The 14,928-nt window shown below is 32.2% G+C and overlaps 1 protein-coding gene across 14 annotated transcripts; it reads right to left on the bottom strand.

Annotated features, from left to right (window-relative positions):
• Positions 1-5,107: 5,107 nt before the first annotated feature.
• LOC145072927 (uncharacterized) lies at positions 5,108-9,971 on the bottom strand. 14 transcript variants are annotated; one of them, XM_079019440.1, is made up of 7 exons: positions 8,981-9,969; positions 8,797-8,856; positions 8,576-8,622; positions 7,992-8,106; positions 7,768-7,849; positions 5,976-6,936; positions 5,708-5,889 (listed from the first exon to the last, which is right to left on the bottom strand). In XM_079019440.1, the coding sequence occupies exons 3-6, from the start codon at positions 8,589-8,591 to the stop codon at positions 6,805-6,807; spliced, it is 345 nt and encodes a 114-aa protein (XP_078875566.1). In that variant the 5' UTR covers positions 8,592-8,622; positions 8,797-8,856; positions 8,981-9,969; the 3' UTR covers positions 5,708-5,889; positions 5,976-6,804. The 14 variants fall into 14 exon arrangements, 13 of the variants coding, with proteins under 13 accessions (XP_078875558.1, XP_078875566.1, XP_078875561.1 ...); XM_079019435.1 differs by having other exon boundaries at positions 8,576-8,701; XM_079019432.1 differs by adding an exon at positions 5,108-5,480 and having other exon boundaries at positions 5,832-5,889; positions 8,576-9,970.
• Positions 9,972-14,928: the final 4,957 nt, after the last annotated feature.

Below are 14,928 nucleotides of genomic sequence, written 5' to 3' on the forward strand. Positions count from 1 at the left end.
ATAATAGAAACCGTTACTAGCTAAAATTGGATAAGACTAAACGGTATGGGACATCAACAAGACACAACGCGGTGACGTGGCAGCCGGCGACGGCGTTATGACGGGGGGAACACCGCCCCCCCTATCTCGGTGCATCTCGTCGAGGACATCTCGTGGGCGTTATGACGAAGTGAAACGCAAAGAATTTTACCGTTGATTTTTTTGATCGTTTCAAAACGGTCGAAATTCAATTAAAAAAAAAACTTTTTTTTATCTTTTTACCTATATATATATATACACTCTTTTTAATTTAAACTTTACACATTTTTTAAAATCCTCTCTATATTTTCTACACTTTGTTAATCAAAAAATAGAGCAAAACTCAAACACCCCCCCTCCATCATCAAACCCAAACACAACCTCGTCTCTCGGATTTGCGGGGTACGAAAATTATTTCAACATTTTGTCGTCTCAAGGTTCACCACAAATACCATACCACGGTGCCGCTTTCAATCCCGCTTCACCGCCACTGCAATTTCCCAACTCACCTTACGTTCAACAAAATCAATTTAGTCAAAACCCAAATTTACAACAAAATCTTTTCTCTACTTTTGGTTCGATGCAACAAACAACCAATCAACCGTCGCCTACAACACAACCAACAGTTCAAGTGGAAGCGGGAAGTAGTAGGAAAGGGAAAGGGAAAGGAAAATCAAAAGGGAAATCAATAGCGGTGGAATCTGAAAATGCTGACGTTCCACAATGGTGGACACCGGAGGAGGAATACGCTTTGACGGCGGCTTGGTGTGCTACTTCAAATGAGGAACTTCGTGGAAATGGAATGAAAAAATGAGCTTATTGGGGGGCGGTGCTCGACAAGTTTCACACTATTTTAAGGAAAAATCCGTATCGCAACAACGACATGTTGAGCAGCTAATGGGGTATGATTACTAAGCGGTGCAGCAAATTCAACGGTATTTACAACCGGATTGCGGCGCAACAACAAAGTGGAACCAACGACTTTGATTTGTTCAAAGCTGCTAAGGAACAATATCGGGTCGAAATGGGTCATGTTTTTGATTTTGAAAAATCATGGGAATTGTTGCGAGCAGATCCAAAGTGGAATAAAACGCCTACATCATCGGAGGTTCAATCCAAAAGGTCTCGCAATTCTAGTTCGGTCGACGTGTCGGACGCACGGACTAACATCGACCTAAACGCCGATGACGATGAGATCCCGAATGATATCCAAGAGATATCCCCACCACGACGACCGCCCGGACGCGACAAAGCGAGGCGCGCTGCAGGACATGCGGAGGAGGTGGAGACGAGAGCAAAAGATGCGGCGGAAATGAGAGCGAAATTCGACGAACTTAATTTGTTAATAAAAGAAAAAAATGAGTTGAAACGTCGTCATTTGGAATTTCTGGAAAGTCAAGCACGGGAGAAGCGGGAGCAAAAAGAGAGGGAACTAATGACACAACAGTTGTCAATTCTTCGGACAAGCGAGGATGGTTTAGCACCTGCTGATCTAGCGGTGCTACAAGCAATGAAGGAACAAATTAGGAAAAAATATTTGGGTTGATTAGGATTTGTGTGTGGTATTTAGTAGTGATTTCAATGTTATTTTAGTTATTAATTTAGGTTTAAAATTATGTTTTTTCATTGTAATCGGATTTTAGATTTTAAATATTATGTCTTTTTTTTGTTTTTAAAATTATATGTTTTATAAAAAAAAATATTAGTTATTATTAAAAAAACGCTAAAGGAAAAAAAAAACGAAAACAAAAAAAAAAGTTAAAAAAAAACGAAATAGTAAAAAAAAAAATACAAAAATAAAAATATTTATTTTCAAAATGTTGGTGTTACATCTTGTTGTATCTTGTTGCCCATTTCCTCACTTGGTGTTATAACACCATTTGCTTATGTGGCATGTGAGGTGGCACAACTTGGTGTTGCACCTTGTTGCCCACACCCAATGCTCTAAAAAACTGTTTATTTCCACACGCCATTTGAATTTTAATTTTCTGACAAAATGGCTATATTTGTTAATAACTTTTTTTTGGCTTAAAATGAGGATTTTGCTCTAATCGGCATAGGTTAAATAAATGGGGCTGATATTTCCACTTACTCAATTTATCCTTCCACTTGATAAAAATGATTTTTCTTTTTATGCCCTTCTTTTAATTAACAAAGATATAAAGAAAGATGTCAGTCATTGTTACTCATTCCATATCAATTTTTATTGTACAGTATTGGTTAAAAAAACATTGTTACTCATTCTCTATTAGTTTTTAAAGTTTTGCATCTACTAACTAATTTGATAATCATTGTTTATAAGATTAGTTTGAAAAGAGAAACTAGACATTGATAATTCATATATAACTAAAATTTGATTCACGGACAACCAAAATTTTATGACACCATATATTGGCCATTGGTAATTTAATTGTGAATCTATTTCTAAGTATGTGCTGGTTATGTTCAAATTGATATTTTATGACACCATATATTACCATTATCTGGTTTCTTTTTTAAACTAATCTCACAAACAACGGTTATCAAACTCATCAGTAAATGCAAACTTAAAAAATTCATAGGAGATGAGTAATAATGTTTTTAACCAATACTTCAAAAATTCATAGGAAATGGGTAACAATGTTTTTAACCAATACTGTACAACAAAATTTGATATGGAATGAGTAACAATGATTGACATCAAAATAAATAAAATTGATAGAAATTAGTGACAATGATTGACACAAAAATAAACATAAACGATTAAAAATTAATTAGCTAGCTTTATTTATATTTTTACATATAAAACACTAAGGTTCAAAAACATAAATATTCAAGTTTAGGTCATGAAGATTGATGTTATGTTGACATTATAAATTATAAATGATATTTAAAAAAAATTAAAAAGACAAATTTTTGTTACATAAGAAAAAAGAAAAGAAAAACAATTGTCAAATTATGGTAACAAGCAACCTCTTTCTTTCTCTTCATATTTTCGAAAATTGAAGGGTTTTTCATTCTTTATATTTATGTTACTTAAAAAGAACATAAAAGGAAAATTATATTTTTTTTTCAAGTCTAAATATCAAACCATAAAGTAGGAATGTCAAAAAGTCTCGTGGGACTCCATTTCCGTGGAGGCCCTTCTGTTTTGAAGGATTTTAAAAAAAAAAATTGGGGGGCGGGGACGGAGGCGGGGGAAGGTTAACCTCCGTTTTAATTTCGGGGGAGAGGATGGGGTATATAATTCCGTCCCGAAACCCCCATGGAGACCCGGTTAATAAATTGCACATATATTTACATATACTAATTATATAAATATAATAAACAATATCATGATTTTGAGCTTCATATATATATATATATATATATATATATATATATATATATATATTAAGTTGTTAGTATAATGTTTTTAAGATGCCATAACTTTTTTTATTTTTAATATGTAAAATTCTGTTATAAATAATTATATATTACCTCAAAAATAGCTTCTATTAGCCTAAATAACAACTTTTTTAGCCCAAAAAAATCAGCTCAAAATCAATCGAGGACAGGGGTGGGGACGGACGAACGGAGAAATTTCGGGGACGGGGGCAGGGATGTATTCTCCGTCCCGTTTGTCCCCGTTGACATCATTTACATAAACTAATAGGTGTGGTTATGTTGGTTTCACTTTGTCTTTCACTCTTTCAAGCCGATCTTATTATCTCAACTTTTTTTCGTACATTTGTTAAATATCAATTTCTTTTTCATTTTCTTGCAATATCATCAGTATATATATTGCTATATTCGTATTCTCTTCTCAAATTGTTTCATATTTTCGGTATATATCATTTTTTCCGTTTTTTTTCGAATTCTCAAAATATTATATTCTTGTGTTTTTAGTATTTTTAAAATAGAATCCTGTTTTGTGGGTATGAACAATATTTAGTCTGAGGGAACCTAAAAAAACAACACCACTTTCACAACATTGCTTATGAAATGATCAAAAGAAATTTGGAACTATTACGACTTGTGTCAAATTCCAAATGACACACTATCACCCTAGTGTCCCTACAAATTGTTTAGATCTTAACTAAATTTTCTTACACCCTATCTTCGGGTATAAAATTGAGAGAAAAGAAAGGAAAGTGGAGGAAATACAAGGGATGAAATTGCCTTTCCTTCATAATCATCTCATTTTTTTAGAGAGATTAACAAAAAAAATAAATAAAAATAAAAATAAAAAATCTACTTGTCTTCCAATTTCTTTTCCTTCTTTTCCTTCTCTTCCGCAAATGAAAATGGATAACATACTTCATTATCCTTCTTTTCCTTCTCTTCCTCAAATGAAAATGGATAACATACTTCATTATCCTTCTTTTCCTTCCTCTTATTCAAAAAAAAACATAGCTTTCAATGCCTTTCCTTCCATCTGCAACCACTACGATTGACCCTTTGTTAGGGTATAAAAACGCATTTTTTTTTTTGCTTTCATTTTCTAAAGTTTTTCTTGGGAGAACTATCTCTCTGGAGGCGAAAATCGACACTATGAAAAATCCCGACAATATGGTAAGATCTTTACTCATTATGTGTTTTAATCAACATTTATGAAGTTTAGGCTTTATTTATTTATGATTTATCCGGAAAAAGTTTTAAAAAAACGAAAATCGAAGGTGTTTCCCCTCCGATTTTCTTAGATCTATGTGTTATATTTGATATTTAGAAAATTTCATAAACAGCCTTGAGGTTTTGATAGCATTGCATACTTGGATATATGATTGTACAAGTACATGATGTGTAAATCGTGCATTGTGAGGTTGTATATTTGGTATTTTTTGTTAATATGTTATATAAACGTGTTAATATATCGTAATAATATGATTCTTGTGATATAAAAACGATTTTTGTTGTTTCTTGATGTTGTACATTTGCATTTGTGAGGTTGTAGATCTCTTGGAAGCTAGCACTACAAATGTTGTGCCCTTAATGGAATCACACACAAGCTAGCAAGAAGATGACTTGAAGAAGAAGGGAGGTATGAATTTCGATTATCCCATTGGAATGATGAGTGACCGAAATTCTAAGGGCTAGGGTCCTTTATATAATGGTACGAGGAAACCCTGGATAACATTAAATAATAATATTTCAAATTGGTTTATCCACCTCCTTATTTATCCACATAGGATATTCTATAAATCCTAGAATATCCCCAAAAATCGTCCATTCCTTAAGGTGGAAGGTTCTTGAACCTTCTGCTCAACTATTGAACAATTACACTTTAGACCCTACATTTTTAATTAATTTTATTAATCCCAAAATTAATTATAACTAGGTGAGAAACCCCGCTCCGCGGGGTTCAGTTTTGAGCATAGTTTTCGTTTTTTCATAATCGAATCAGTCACGCGGATATTTGGAGATTGACTCTTCAAATGCTTTCTGTTTTGGGATACTCTAGCTTATAGTGCAACTTAGAAACCGAAAGGCCTTGTGGTTTTTTCCTGGAAAATAGTCATTTAATACCCATTAATGTTATATTTTTTCCAAAATGAAATAAACAAAACTTGTGGTATTATTCCAAAAACGTATAAGATAAAGTGATAAGGAAAAAAAGGTAAAATGCAATTAAGTAATAAGAAAAAAAAAACAAAAAGTTAATAAGAAAAAAAAGGTAAAATGTTGCATTTGGGTAGAGATTTGTTAACGTAAAATGCCTTAATAAGGAAAATAAATGAAAGTAGGATGCTATAATACACCAATAAATAAAAGTACAATGGTATGTATTGCATTTAGCCAAAAGTTGATTTATCAAGTTCTTTTCTATGGTTAATAACTTAGAAGACCAAGTGTACTTTTGTGTGGCTTATCTGATAGGATTTCAAAGGACATAAGTGGGGTTTAATACACCTCCTGCAACAGTCAAAAAGATTGTAAAATTAAAAAAAAAATTACTATTCTTATAACACTAAATAACTTCATATTTTCGTGACTCTAACCTGTAGTGCAGCCTTTGTGGGGAAACAGAATGTAATAAGAGCAGGTGTGCTGTAAAAGGCAAATTTTGTTCTGGATATATTCTTATTCGAATTAGGTGAAACCTAGTCCAAATTTTGAACTGCAATCACAATATTAGCATGGAATTTTAAGTGATAATCTGACCTCAACAATCCAACATAAGCATGTTAAAGAATATCAATCTTTTATTCTCCCCCTGCACAATTAAATTGCAGCCCTATTAAAATAGTTAATAATTTACAAATTAAGATCTTCCATAATTTCTGACAGATAATAGAAAAACAATAAAGCACTGCAAAACTATTTCAAAAGGATGTCCCTAGTAGTGATATATTTATAGTTGCAATTACCCTTCAGTTTACTACAACAAACACATTCGACCAACATCAATTACAGTTATATGCGCAAATGGATTGCATTTAAAAATAAATATTACATACGTTCGTAGATAATAAGTAAAAGATGCAAAAGACGTAGATAATATTAAAAAAAAAAAAGTGTGGAATTGGGTAAGCTGCTGCAATCGTTGTTTAACCTGCCCTTAATTTGTTTTTGATGCAATTTAAAAAAAAAATTTAAAACAATAACTCTCGCAATAAGAAAGTTGATATTTGTCAGCCACAAGTTCAACTACAACGTGAAATTCAACATTGCATTTCGGTTTTTAGAAATCTGGAATGGAACTGTTGGTGAAAGAAAGTAGAAGAAAAAATAGCTGAATCTTGATTGTAACTAAATTTTCTTAATTTGTTTAATAGCAACCTACTTTTTTGCTCAGTGATTGGATGCCTAATAGGGACACACAAAGAATTAGGTTTTACTGCGGATTATGGCTTGGAGAGGTTTGTGTTGTGTTAATTGTATGTGGTTGTATGATATTAATATGCAATGCATCTTCATGAAAAGCTTTGTAGCATAGCCTCTGAAAACTCTTTTGAAGACCTGCCATCCAAAAATCACATATTTTTCAATTACTATAATAAACAACGCAATTTAAATTTCAAAAATAAAAAAAAAAAAAAACTTTAATATGCCTAAAAACAAAAGAGTAATAACAGCAAATAAGAATATTTTAAGGTAGAAAAAGTTGCGCTTAAATTAATAGTATTATTTTTCCAGTTTTGGTCGTTATTTGAGATATATGTGATATTTTTGTTCATGTTTTATGCAAAATGACTATATTACCCTTTTATTTATAACAAAACAGAAAGGGGTAATTATTTGAGATATTTGTGATGCTTTTAAAAAAGGGAGAATATGATAATACGACTTTCAGTAGTTGACGAAATTCGACTATAATTTTTCTTACAACATCCATTACATTCATCAAATAACCATGAATGTCACTTGAAAAACATAAAAGTATATAATGTTTTCGTAAATTCCAAAATGAAGAATTGCCAAAAGTTACAAATCTTGAAAAATTACACCCGTTAAATGACATAAATTAGTCATTAAAACGATCAACCACTTCACTTTATGATACAAAATCTTAAAGAAATTTGACCAACAATAAGTTTGTGATTTGAAAAAATTGAAAGAAGGAATGAATTCAAGAAACTATGAAAAGTTTGATTACACATAGTTCGTAATTTATCCAACAAATTACCAAAACTATCAATTTTACATTATCAGATTGTCATTACTATCAAAATTAGCACTTTCTAATTTAAGAACTTTATGTAAACTCCAAATACCCAAAGATTCATTGTACAGGTTCGTAATAACATTTTATAGTTTAAAATTCATTAATGAAAAAGAACAAAAATATACATACGAATTTGCTGAAAAACCACCATAAACATTTTGAGAGAAGCGGTTCAGATGAGATCCAATATAATGAAGAGTAATAGACCTGCATATGTATAAGAAAATGGTGTTCAGTGTTAATTTAAACCTCTGAAACATGTTTGGATTTAAGATTTTAAACAATATATATTAAAGAATAATTAAAAAAGTATTTGTCACCATCTTTGACAACTTTTAAAGCAGTTGACCTTTTTGCAAAATGAACAAATCTAAACTTCTGTTTGCCAACTGCCATTGAAATAATGCCCTGAGATGCTCTATTGATGTGTTCTCTGGAATATTGTTCATATAAAATGCCCTCACCTATGAAAAAAAATGTTGTTATTTTCACATTTTAATGCATTAAATTTTACATGGAACAAACAAAAGTTGACAATAATAAATGTGTATGTTTCTAAAAACCAATTCAACAATGTTGGGTTCAGGTGAAAAGTAAAAAATCTTAACATGTCAAAAGTCAGAATGGACGGATATCACTTTGCCATATAGAACTTAACAATAAGAAAAAAATGGCATAATAGATGTGTATAACTGTTTAATCTTTATTCATTAAAGTTTACCTGAACAAAACAAAATGATAAGGTGTTAAATAGCATGGTCATACTAAAATGATAAGGTGTTAAATAGCATGGTCATACTACACTTAATCCAGAAAACTATAGATGAGAATGAAATCATATCAACAGTGTAAATTTTATTTTTATGCAGTTTTAAAAGTAGTTGTTATTGACTGAAGCTAGTGCAATGGATGATAGAATATAACTAATCTTACCGGTTCTTTGAAGCATTTCATCAAACAGTTGATGTGCATCCTCAAATCTGCAAAGTTTGAATAACAAAAACAATCCAATCCTTCTTTAAGTAAGTACCTTTTTAAGTCACCAACATCTGAAAACAGCTGAACGAAATATATAGGAATATAGGATGCTAAACACTTGACAAATCTATTGAAGAACATACAGAAAAGGAAATCAAATGTATTTTTTTACACACTATTCAGATTTCTGAACAGAAGAATTAACCATAGCCACAATTCCACTTCAGAACTCTCTCCTATGATTTTCGTAAAAAAATGGAACACAAATTAGAAAACCCAACAATTTCCTATGAGCGCTGAGAAAGAAAAGACTTAGTTCGATCCAAATCTTGAAATCATCCAGAAATTAGGCGAGGATACCTGTTGATTATTTCAATGTCGAAAGTAGTCAGGAAATTGAGGAACAATGATGTTTTGTTTCATCCTCTCAATTTCTTACGACTCATCTTGAAGGGTCGCCACAGCAGCCTTTCAACCGGTAAGGAAAGTTCAACCGAACATCACCTCCAGCCACTGCGATCAGCAGCCAACGTCGTCGCACCACCACCAGCATAGTGTTGATATGTGCTGCTGGTTGTTGTTGGTTCCTTGTCAAAATTGGCTTTATAGGTCGTTCTTTTCCGGTAAGAAGCAGTGAAATAGGATAATGGCGGTGGGAGAGAGAATAACGGTGAGAGAGAGCCCATATGGGCGTCCGTCCGCTTTCTTTGCCATCGTGTTCAGCCATATTTGTGTACATCTAAAAACTGAAACTGAAGAAGAATCTATAATAGCAACTTATCTGATTAGAGGGGTAGGGCACCAATCGATAACTTCATCAGTAATTACAAATAATCGTTCATTGGTTGTCTCCTGCTTAATCAAAGACCACTGGATACACAATAAATAAGGGAGGGTTGTTACAGGTCGTGGATGAGAGTCGAGAAGCCACAACTGCACGACAAAGGCCTTGGCGATTTCTTCGTTTTCCTCTCTGATCTGTTTTTGCTCCACCGATTACGAATGGAATGGTCAGAAGCGGCGGAGCCGACCGTGGGGAAGGATCCGGAGGCAGTGACCAAAGTAGAGTTACGGTAACCCGATGAAGAACAGGTAGTAAAGGGCATCGTTGGAAGCGGGATCCTTTGGAAGAATGGTAGAAGAAGTCGAAAGAGAGAGACGATAAAGGATTCAATCGAGAGGCAAACAGGTGGAGATAGAAGCAGAGGCGGTGGTGGTGTTCTCGAAGAGGCGGAGAAGAACACGTAGCAGAAGAGCCATGAATCACGTCCAAAATTGATGATATTTGGAAGAAAAAGATTGGTTGAGGGTGCGGTGATGGACCAACATACAACACGTCTTCAAAAATTCAATAAATAGAAACGTTTGAACACACATATATAATCAGAGGACCAAATTTGCCAATCTCTTAGGAAGTATACTGTAGCTAACGGGAGATAATTTTAATCTGTAGTATAATTAAATTCTAAATAATAACTTTTCTAATTAATATATTATTTTCATAATGCATTAATAAACTTTTTATCTTAGTTTATTAATCAAATAATAAATTAATCTCTCTCTCTAAAAGTCTTCATGTCTAATTGCTAGGTTTGTGGGCAACCAAAAAAACTGTGCTACTATCAATTCAAGTATATATCAATTATAGCTGTGTACTTAGACAACTAATCCAACAATCTTCATTCACATCAACTGGACATGCTGGTAGAGGGGGCATACCGTAAAAAAGGTTATCAGGAAACTTAGATTTATGTTCACCCAACTCATCTTCATCAAAATTGTTTTCTAAGTCAGTTATATCTAAATCTACATCAGCAACTTTAGCAAAATCCCTGTAACCATGTAGATTTTCATCTTTATGAATCATAACTTTTTTTACTATTATGTACTTCACCCTTATTCATAACTTTAACTTCTTGGTAGGGAACGTAAACATAACAGCCACCCACGTCATTAAGATATGTACCAACATCATCATCACCAACGTACTTGTAATTTTTGGGGTCCACATAGTGAATAGGTGAATACCTCACATTAACATTTTCAACAACACTATGAAACTGAGGTACACTAGGAGTCATGAAAGTACCTATTGGGTTGTTGCTCCCTTTATCTCTGCATAAGTTAGCAATCGGCTCATTTCCTTTTTCGCCCCCCCCTCCGTAACCGCATCACCTTCATCAGCCACCACAAACACTTTTACAGACCCTCTTCCAACCGATGTGATTACGCTAATCAACATTCTAACATCAATGTCTTTAACTATGGCTATATAATGATTTAATTTATGATGATGAAACGAAGGCTAATTTTATATTTATCTAACAAACCGGTTTTCATTTTCACCAAAGATATAAAATCACTATAACTAATATACTCGTAAAATATCAAAGCGAATTCAAAAATATCATGTGGACATACATATTCAAGATTTGTTTCCACAACTTCTCAACTTCCACTAGTTACAATGCAAACCAAATATTTATTCATTTTATTAGAGAGGTTTTAATCAAATTTTCCAAAGAAATAACAACTAAAGTGATAATTTTTTGCAAGGCTTTATATATAATATGGTTGTTTCGTAGTCAAACCATATCAATTGCATAGTCAAAATAAAATAAATAAATAAAATTGTGCAAAATCGCAGATGAATTTCAGAGAAAATCTGCGATGATAGGGTGGTGTGAGGTTATTTATTCCGGAAAAAAAAAACTAAAAAAAACAAATTTGCGAATGTGCAACTGCCAATGTATGCCCACACTTTAAACACTTGTATATTTGCAGATCAATGGCTAAAAACGCAGGTGCTCTAATCCATCTGCTATTTTGATGGTTATTTTTGTAATTTTGAAGTTTTTTGGCTATTTTCTATAAAATGATTAAGAAAATTAGCTATTTTTTTTTAATTTTCTCTTTAAATTAAACCAGGATGACCCGGATAGTGGCTAGCCATAAAACCATGCCCATATTTCGTGACAGGGTGAGGATCTCATAAATAAAAAAGTTAAGTCAATTCCAAAGAATTAGAATAGTCAAACTAATTGTCCATCTCAATTTATCTTAGATGTGAATGTCATACAACATCAAGGACGTGTTTGGCACGGAGCTTTTGGAAGCATTTGGAAGCTTGTACCTTTTAGCTTTTGACAAAACGTTCTAATTTAAACAAAAAGTTTCATTTGACAATACGAGCATTTAGCTTTTAGTTTAACAAAACGCTCTAAATCTAAAAGCTACTTCATGTAGCGTTTAACAAAACGTTACTGAGCTTTTGAAATCAATTTCCATAATTACCCTTAAAAATATATTTATATATTTATTTATTTTTAATGAGTTGTCCTTTTATGTAATTTTATATATTTCAAAAGCTTTCAGCTACTTTTGTCATACACTCATATAACAAATAAAAGTTACAGTTTCCCGATACTCGTTACCCGCTACCCGCTAACCGCTTCTAGCTAACAACTACTTTTGTCAAAGATGCCCAAAGTAAGGATAGGCCTTATGACAGCCATTTACAAAATCAAAGCGATCATCTTAAGTTTTATTTGAATAACCCATAAAATTATTCGTTTATCCAATTGTCTTTTGTCATTTAATAATATCATTAAGTAACCGCTCATATATGACTGGGGTCCTATGAAAGATCTCATGTGTTTTTTTATTACACCCCTAACCCTCAGCAACAAAATTTTCATTACTTAATAAAAAATGGTTCTATAAAAAGAATTTGAATCCAATATCAAAATTATACCCCCGGACGTCCTAATTAAAGAACTATTACAATCAAAAGCAAAAGACATATTTTCTCCGATCATCCTAGGTGTTGTTTGTTTTTCTGAAGCCAAAATGTTTGCAGTCTGCTGACCACATCTACAAGCCTCTGCAGCAGAAGAGGTGGACCAAACGTCTGCAGTCTGCAATAAGAATACTGTTTGTTTTATTAACATATGCAGGCTGCTAAAATAAACTAAATTTTAAATAAAATTATTTTACAAACTTCAGAGCAATATTAAACAACACTTCACAGCATTTTCAGCAACATCTAACATCAAATTTAAGAAAAAACAACAATTTTCTGCAAAAAGAATCAACAAATTTGACTAGATTATAGACTTTTCAGTAAGAATAAACAACATACACAATTTTCAACAACAATTTTCAGCATGTTAAACAACTTAAAAAGGTCTTTCAACACCAAAATTGAATTTTCAGCAATGTTATGGAATTTCTAGCATTATTTTCACATTTCAGCACTATTTTTGTATTTTCAGCAACAAAAAACTTGATTTTCAGCAATAAAAAACTTGATTTTCAGCAATCTTATGAAATTTCTAGTAAAATACACAAGGAATATGATTTTTAGCACTATTTTTATATTTTCAACAACAAAAAACTTGATTTTTAGCAACAAAAAACTTGTTATTCAGCAATCTCATGAAATTTCCAGCAAAATACACAAGGAATATGGTTTCCAGCAACATTTAGGTAGTGTTTGTTTTTTGTCTGCAGATTTGCGTGGTCTCTTCTGTCTGCGCCGCGCAGACCACACGCAAACATTAGCCTTCGCAGACTGTTTGTTTTTTGGAAGACTGCAGACCTAAAAATGTATGCGCGCCCTCTTCTTGGCGCAAATGTGGACCAGAGTATTCTAACATCTTCAGACATCTTCTAGCTTAAAAAAAACATTTATATTATTATTATTATTATTTTGTAATTTATATTTTTTCCAACTTTATTAATGATAAAAAATTTGAAAAAAAATTACAAAACTTAAAAAAAAAACGTCCGACAATACAAACATGATATTTTTGACAAATTTATAAATAAAGATTTATTCCAATATTAGTCGTTGAAGTTGTTTATATAAATATGAAAAAAAATATAATATATTCTTATATTTTTTTTGCCAACTTTTGTAAAACATTATTTAATACAGTATCGTCAATTTTTCGAAAAAATATTTATGGTACATTTTTAATGGATTTAATTGAAAAAATCGAAGTTTATTTCCATTCATTTATGTATCAAATTCTTTGATCACTAATTATAATGTTTAGTTATAACTTTGCAACCAAAGTTGTTGGTTTTTATCAAATATATACATTAATTCATACCATTTTTAGTTTTATTTTTTATATACAATAATACATAAAAATTGATCTAGATTCGTTAATTATTTATAACAAAGTCATAAAACTATTAAAAATCACTTTGAAGTTTAAAAAAATCAGTTTATTTAGATTTCAGTTTATTTTAGTAACCCGCAGATTAGGGATGAGCATATGACCCGTTGGACTGGACCGGACCGGAAAAAAACCGGGACCGGACCCGGACCGGACCGGATATACATATTAATGGGCCGGTTTTCGGGTTTTGTTTTTACCGCTAATCGGGTTTCGGGTTTGGACCAGACCGTACCCGGAATACGGGATTTAACCCGGACCGGACCGAAAAAAAATTTCTCCTTAAAATATATAGATAAGGATATTGAATTATTAGTTAATGTTATATATAACATTATGTATAAAACTTGATGTTTTTATTGTAACATTATTTATAGATCTTGATCAACGTTTGTTCCTATCACTTTACAAGAAAAAATATATCTAGCATGCTATTTTTTGTTCAAACATGCAAATTTTTTTTTATAAAAACATGCAAATTTTTTTATAAAAACATGCAGTTTTTTATAAATAATGTTGTTTTTTGTTGTTTTTTACACAAAAAAACTGTTAAAATGCAGTTTTTTTTATTAACAATGTTGTTTCTTTTTTGTTAAAACATGCATTTTTTTTATAAAAAGTGTAGTTTTTGTGCTAAATAGTGTAATTTTTATTTGTTCCAAATGTTAATAAGGTTTGTATTTTTTTGTAGACACCTCATTTGCACGTGATCTAAGTAAAGTCCCACATTGTACCAATTTCAAAGCCTAGTTCGGTCCAAAACCCGAAACCCGTTTTAGTACCCGAGACTGGACCGGACCGAACCCGAACCCGTACATCCAAAAACGGTCCGGTTTTCGGGTAAGAAAATTCACGATTTTCGGTCTTCGGGTTTTCGGTCTTCGACCGGTCTGGTCCGGGTTTGGCCTATTGCTCATCCCTACCGCAGATGTTAAAAAAACAAACAGTCTTTTTTTTTTCAGACTGCAGACGTTTGGTCCACCTCTTCAGTACTGCAGAGGTCTACAGATGTGGTCCACAGACTACAGACATTTTGCCTCAGAAAAAACAAACAGCACCTTAAGAAGAATTTTACACAGGAAAATCTATTTTCAACCATATTTTCGGATTTCCAATATCCAA

The sequence above is a fragment of the Lactuca serriola genome, chromosome 9, assembly GCF_051521515.1.
Source record: "Lactuca serriola cultivar US96UC23 chromosome 9, Lser_US96UC23_V15, whole genome shotgun sequence".
Taxonomy (NCBI): domain Eukaryota; kingdom Viridiplantae; phylum Streptophyta; class Magnoliopsida; order Asterales; family Asteraceae; genus Lactuca; species Lactuca serriola.

Excerpts from the sequence above, each read along its gene's own strand:
- LOC145072927 (XM_079019432.1), bottom strand. Across the intron at positions 7,850-7,991 it reads TTTGTTCATTTTGCAAAAAG|GTCTATTACTCTTCATTATA; the intron begins GTCAACTGCTTT and ends ATACATATGCAG. Across the intron at positions 6,937-7,767 it reads GTTTTTCAGCAAATTCGTAT|GTCTTCAAAAGAGTTTTCAG; the intron begins GTATATTTTTGT and ends TTTGGATGGCAG.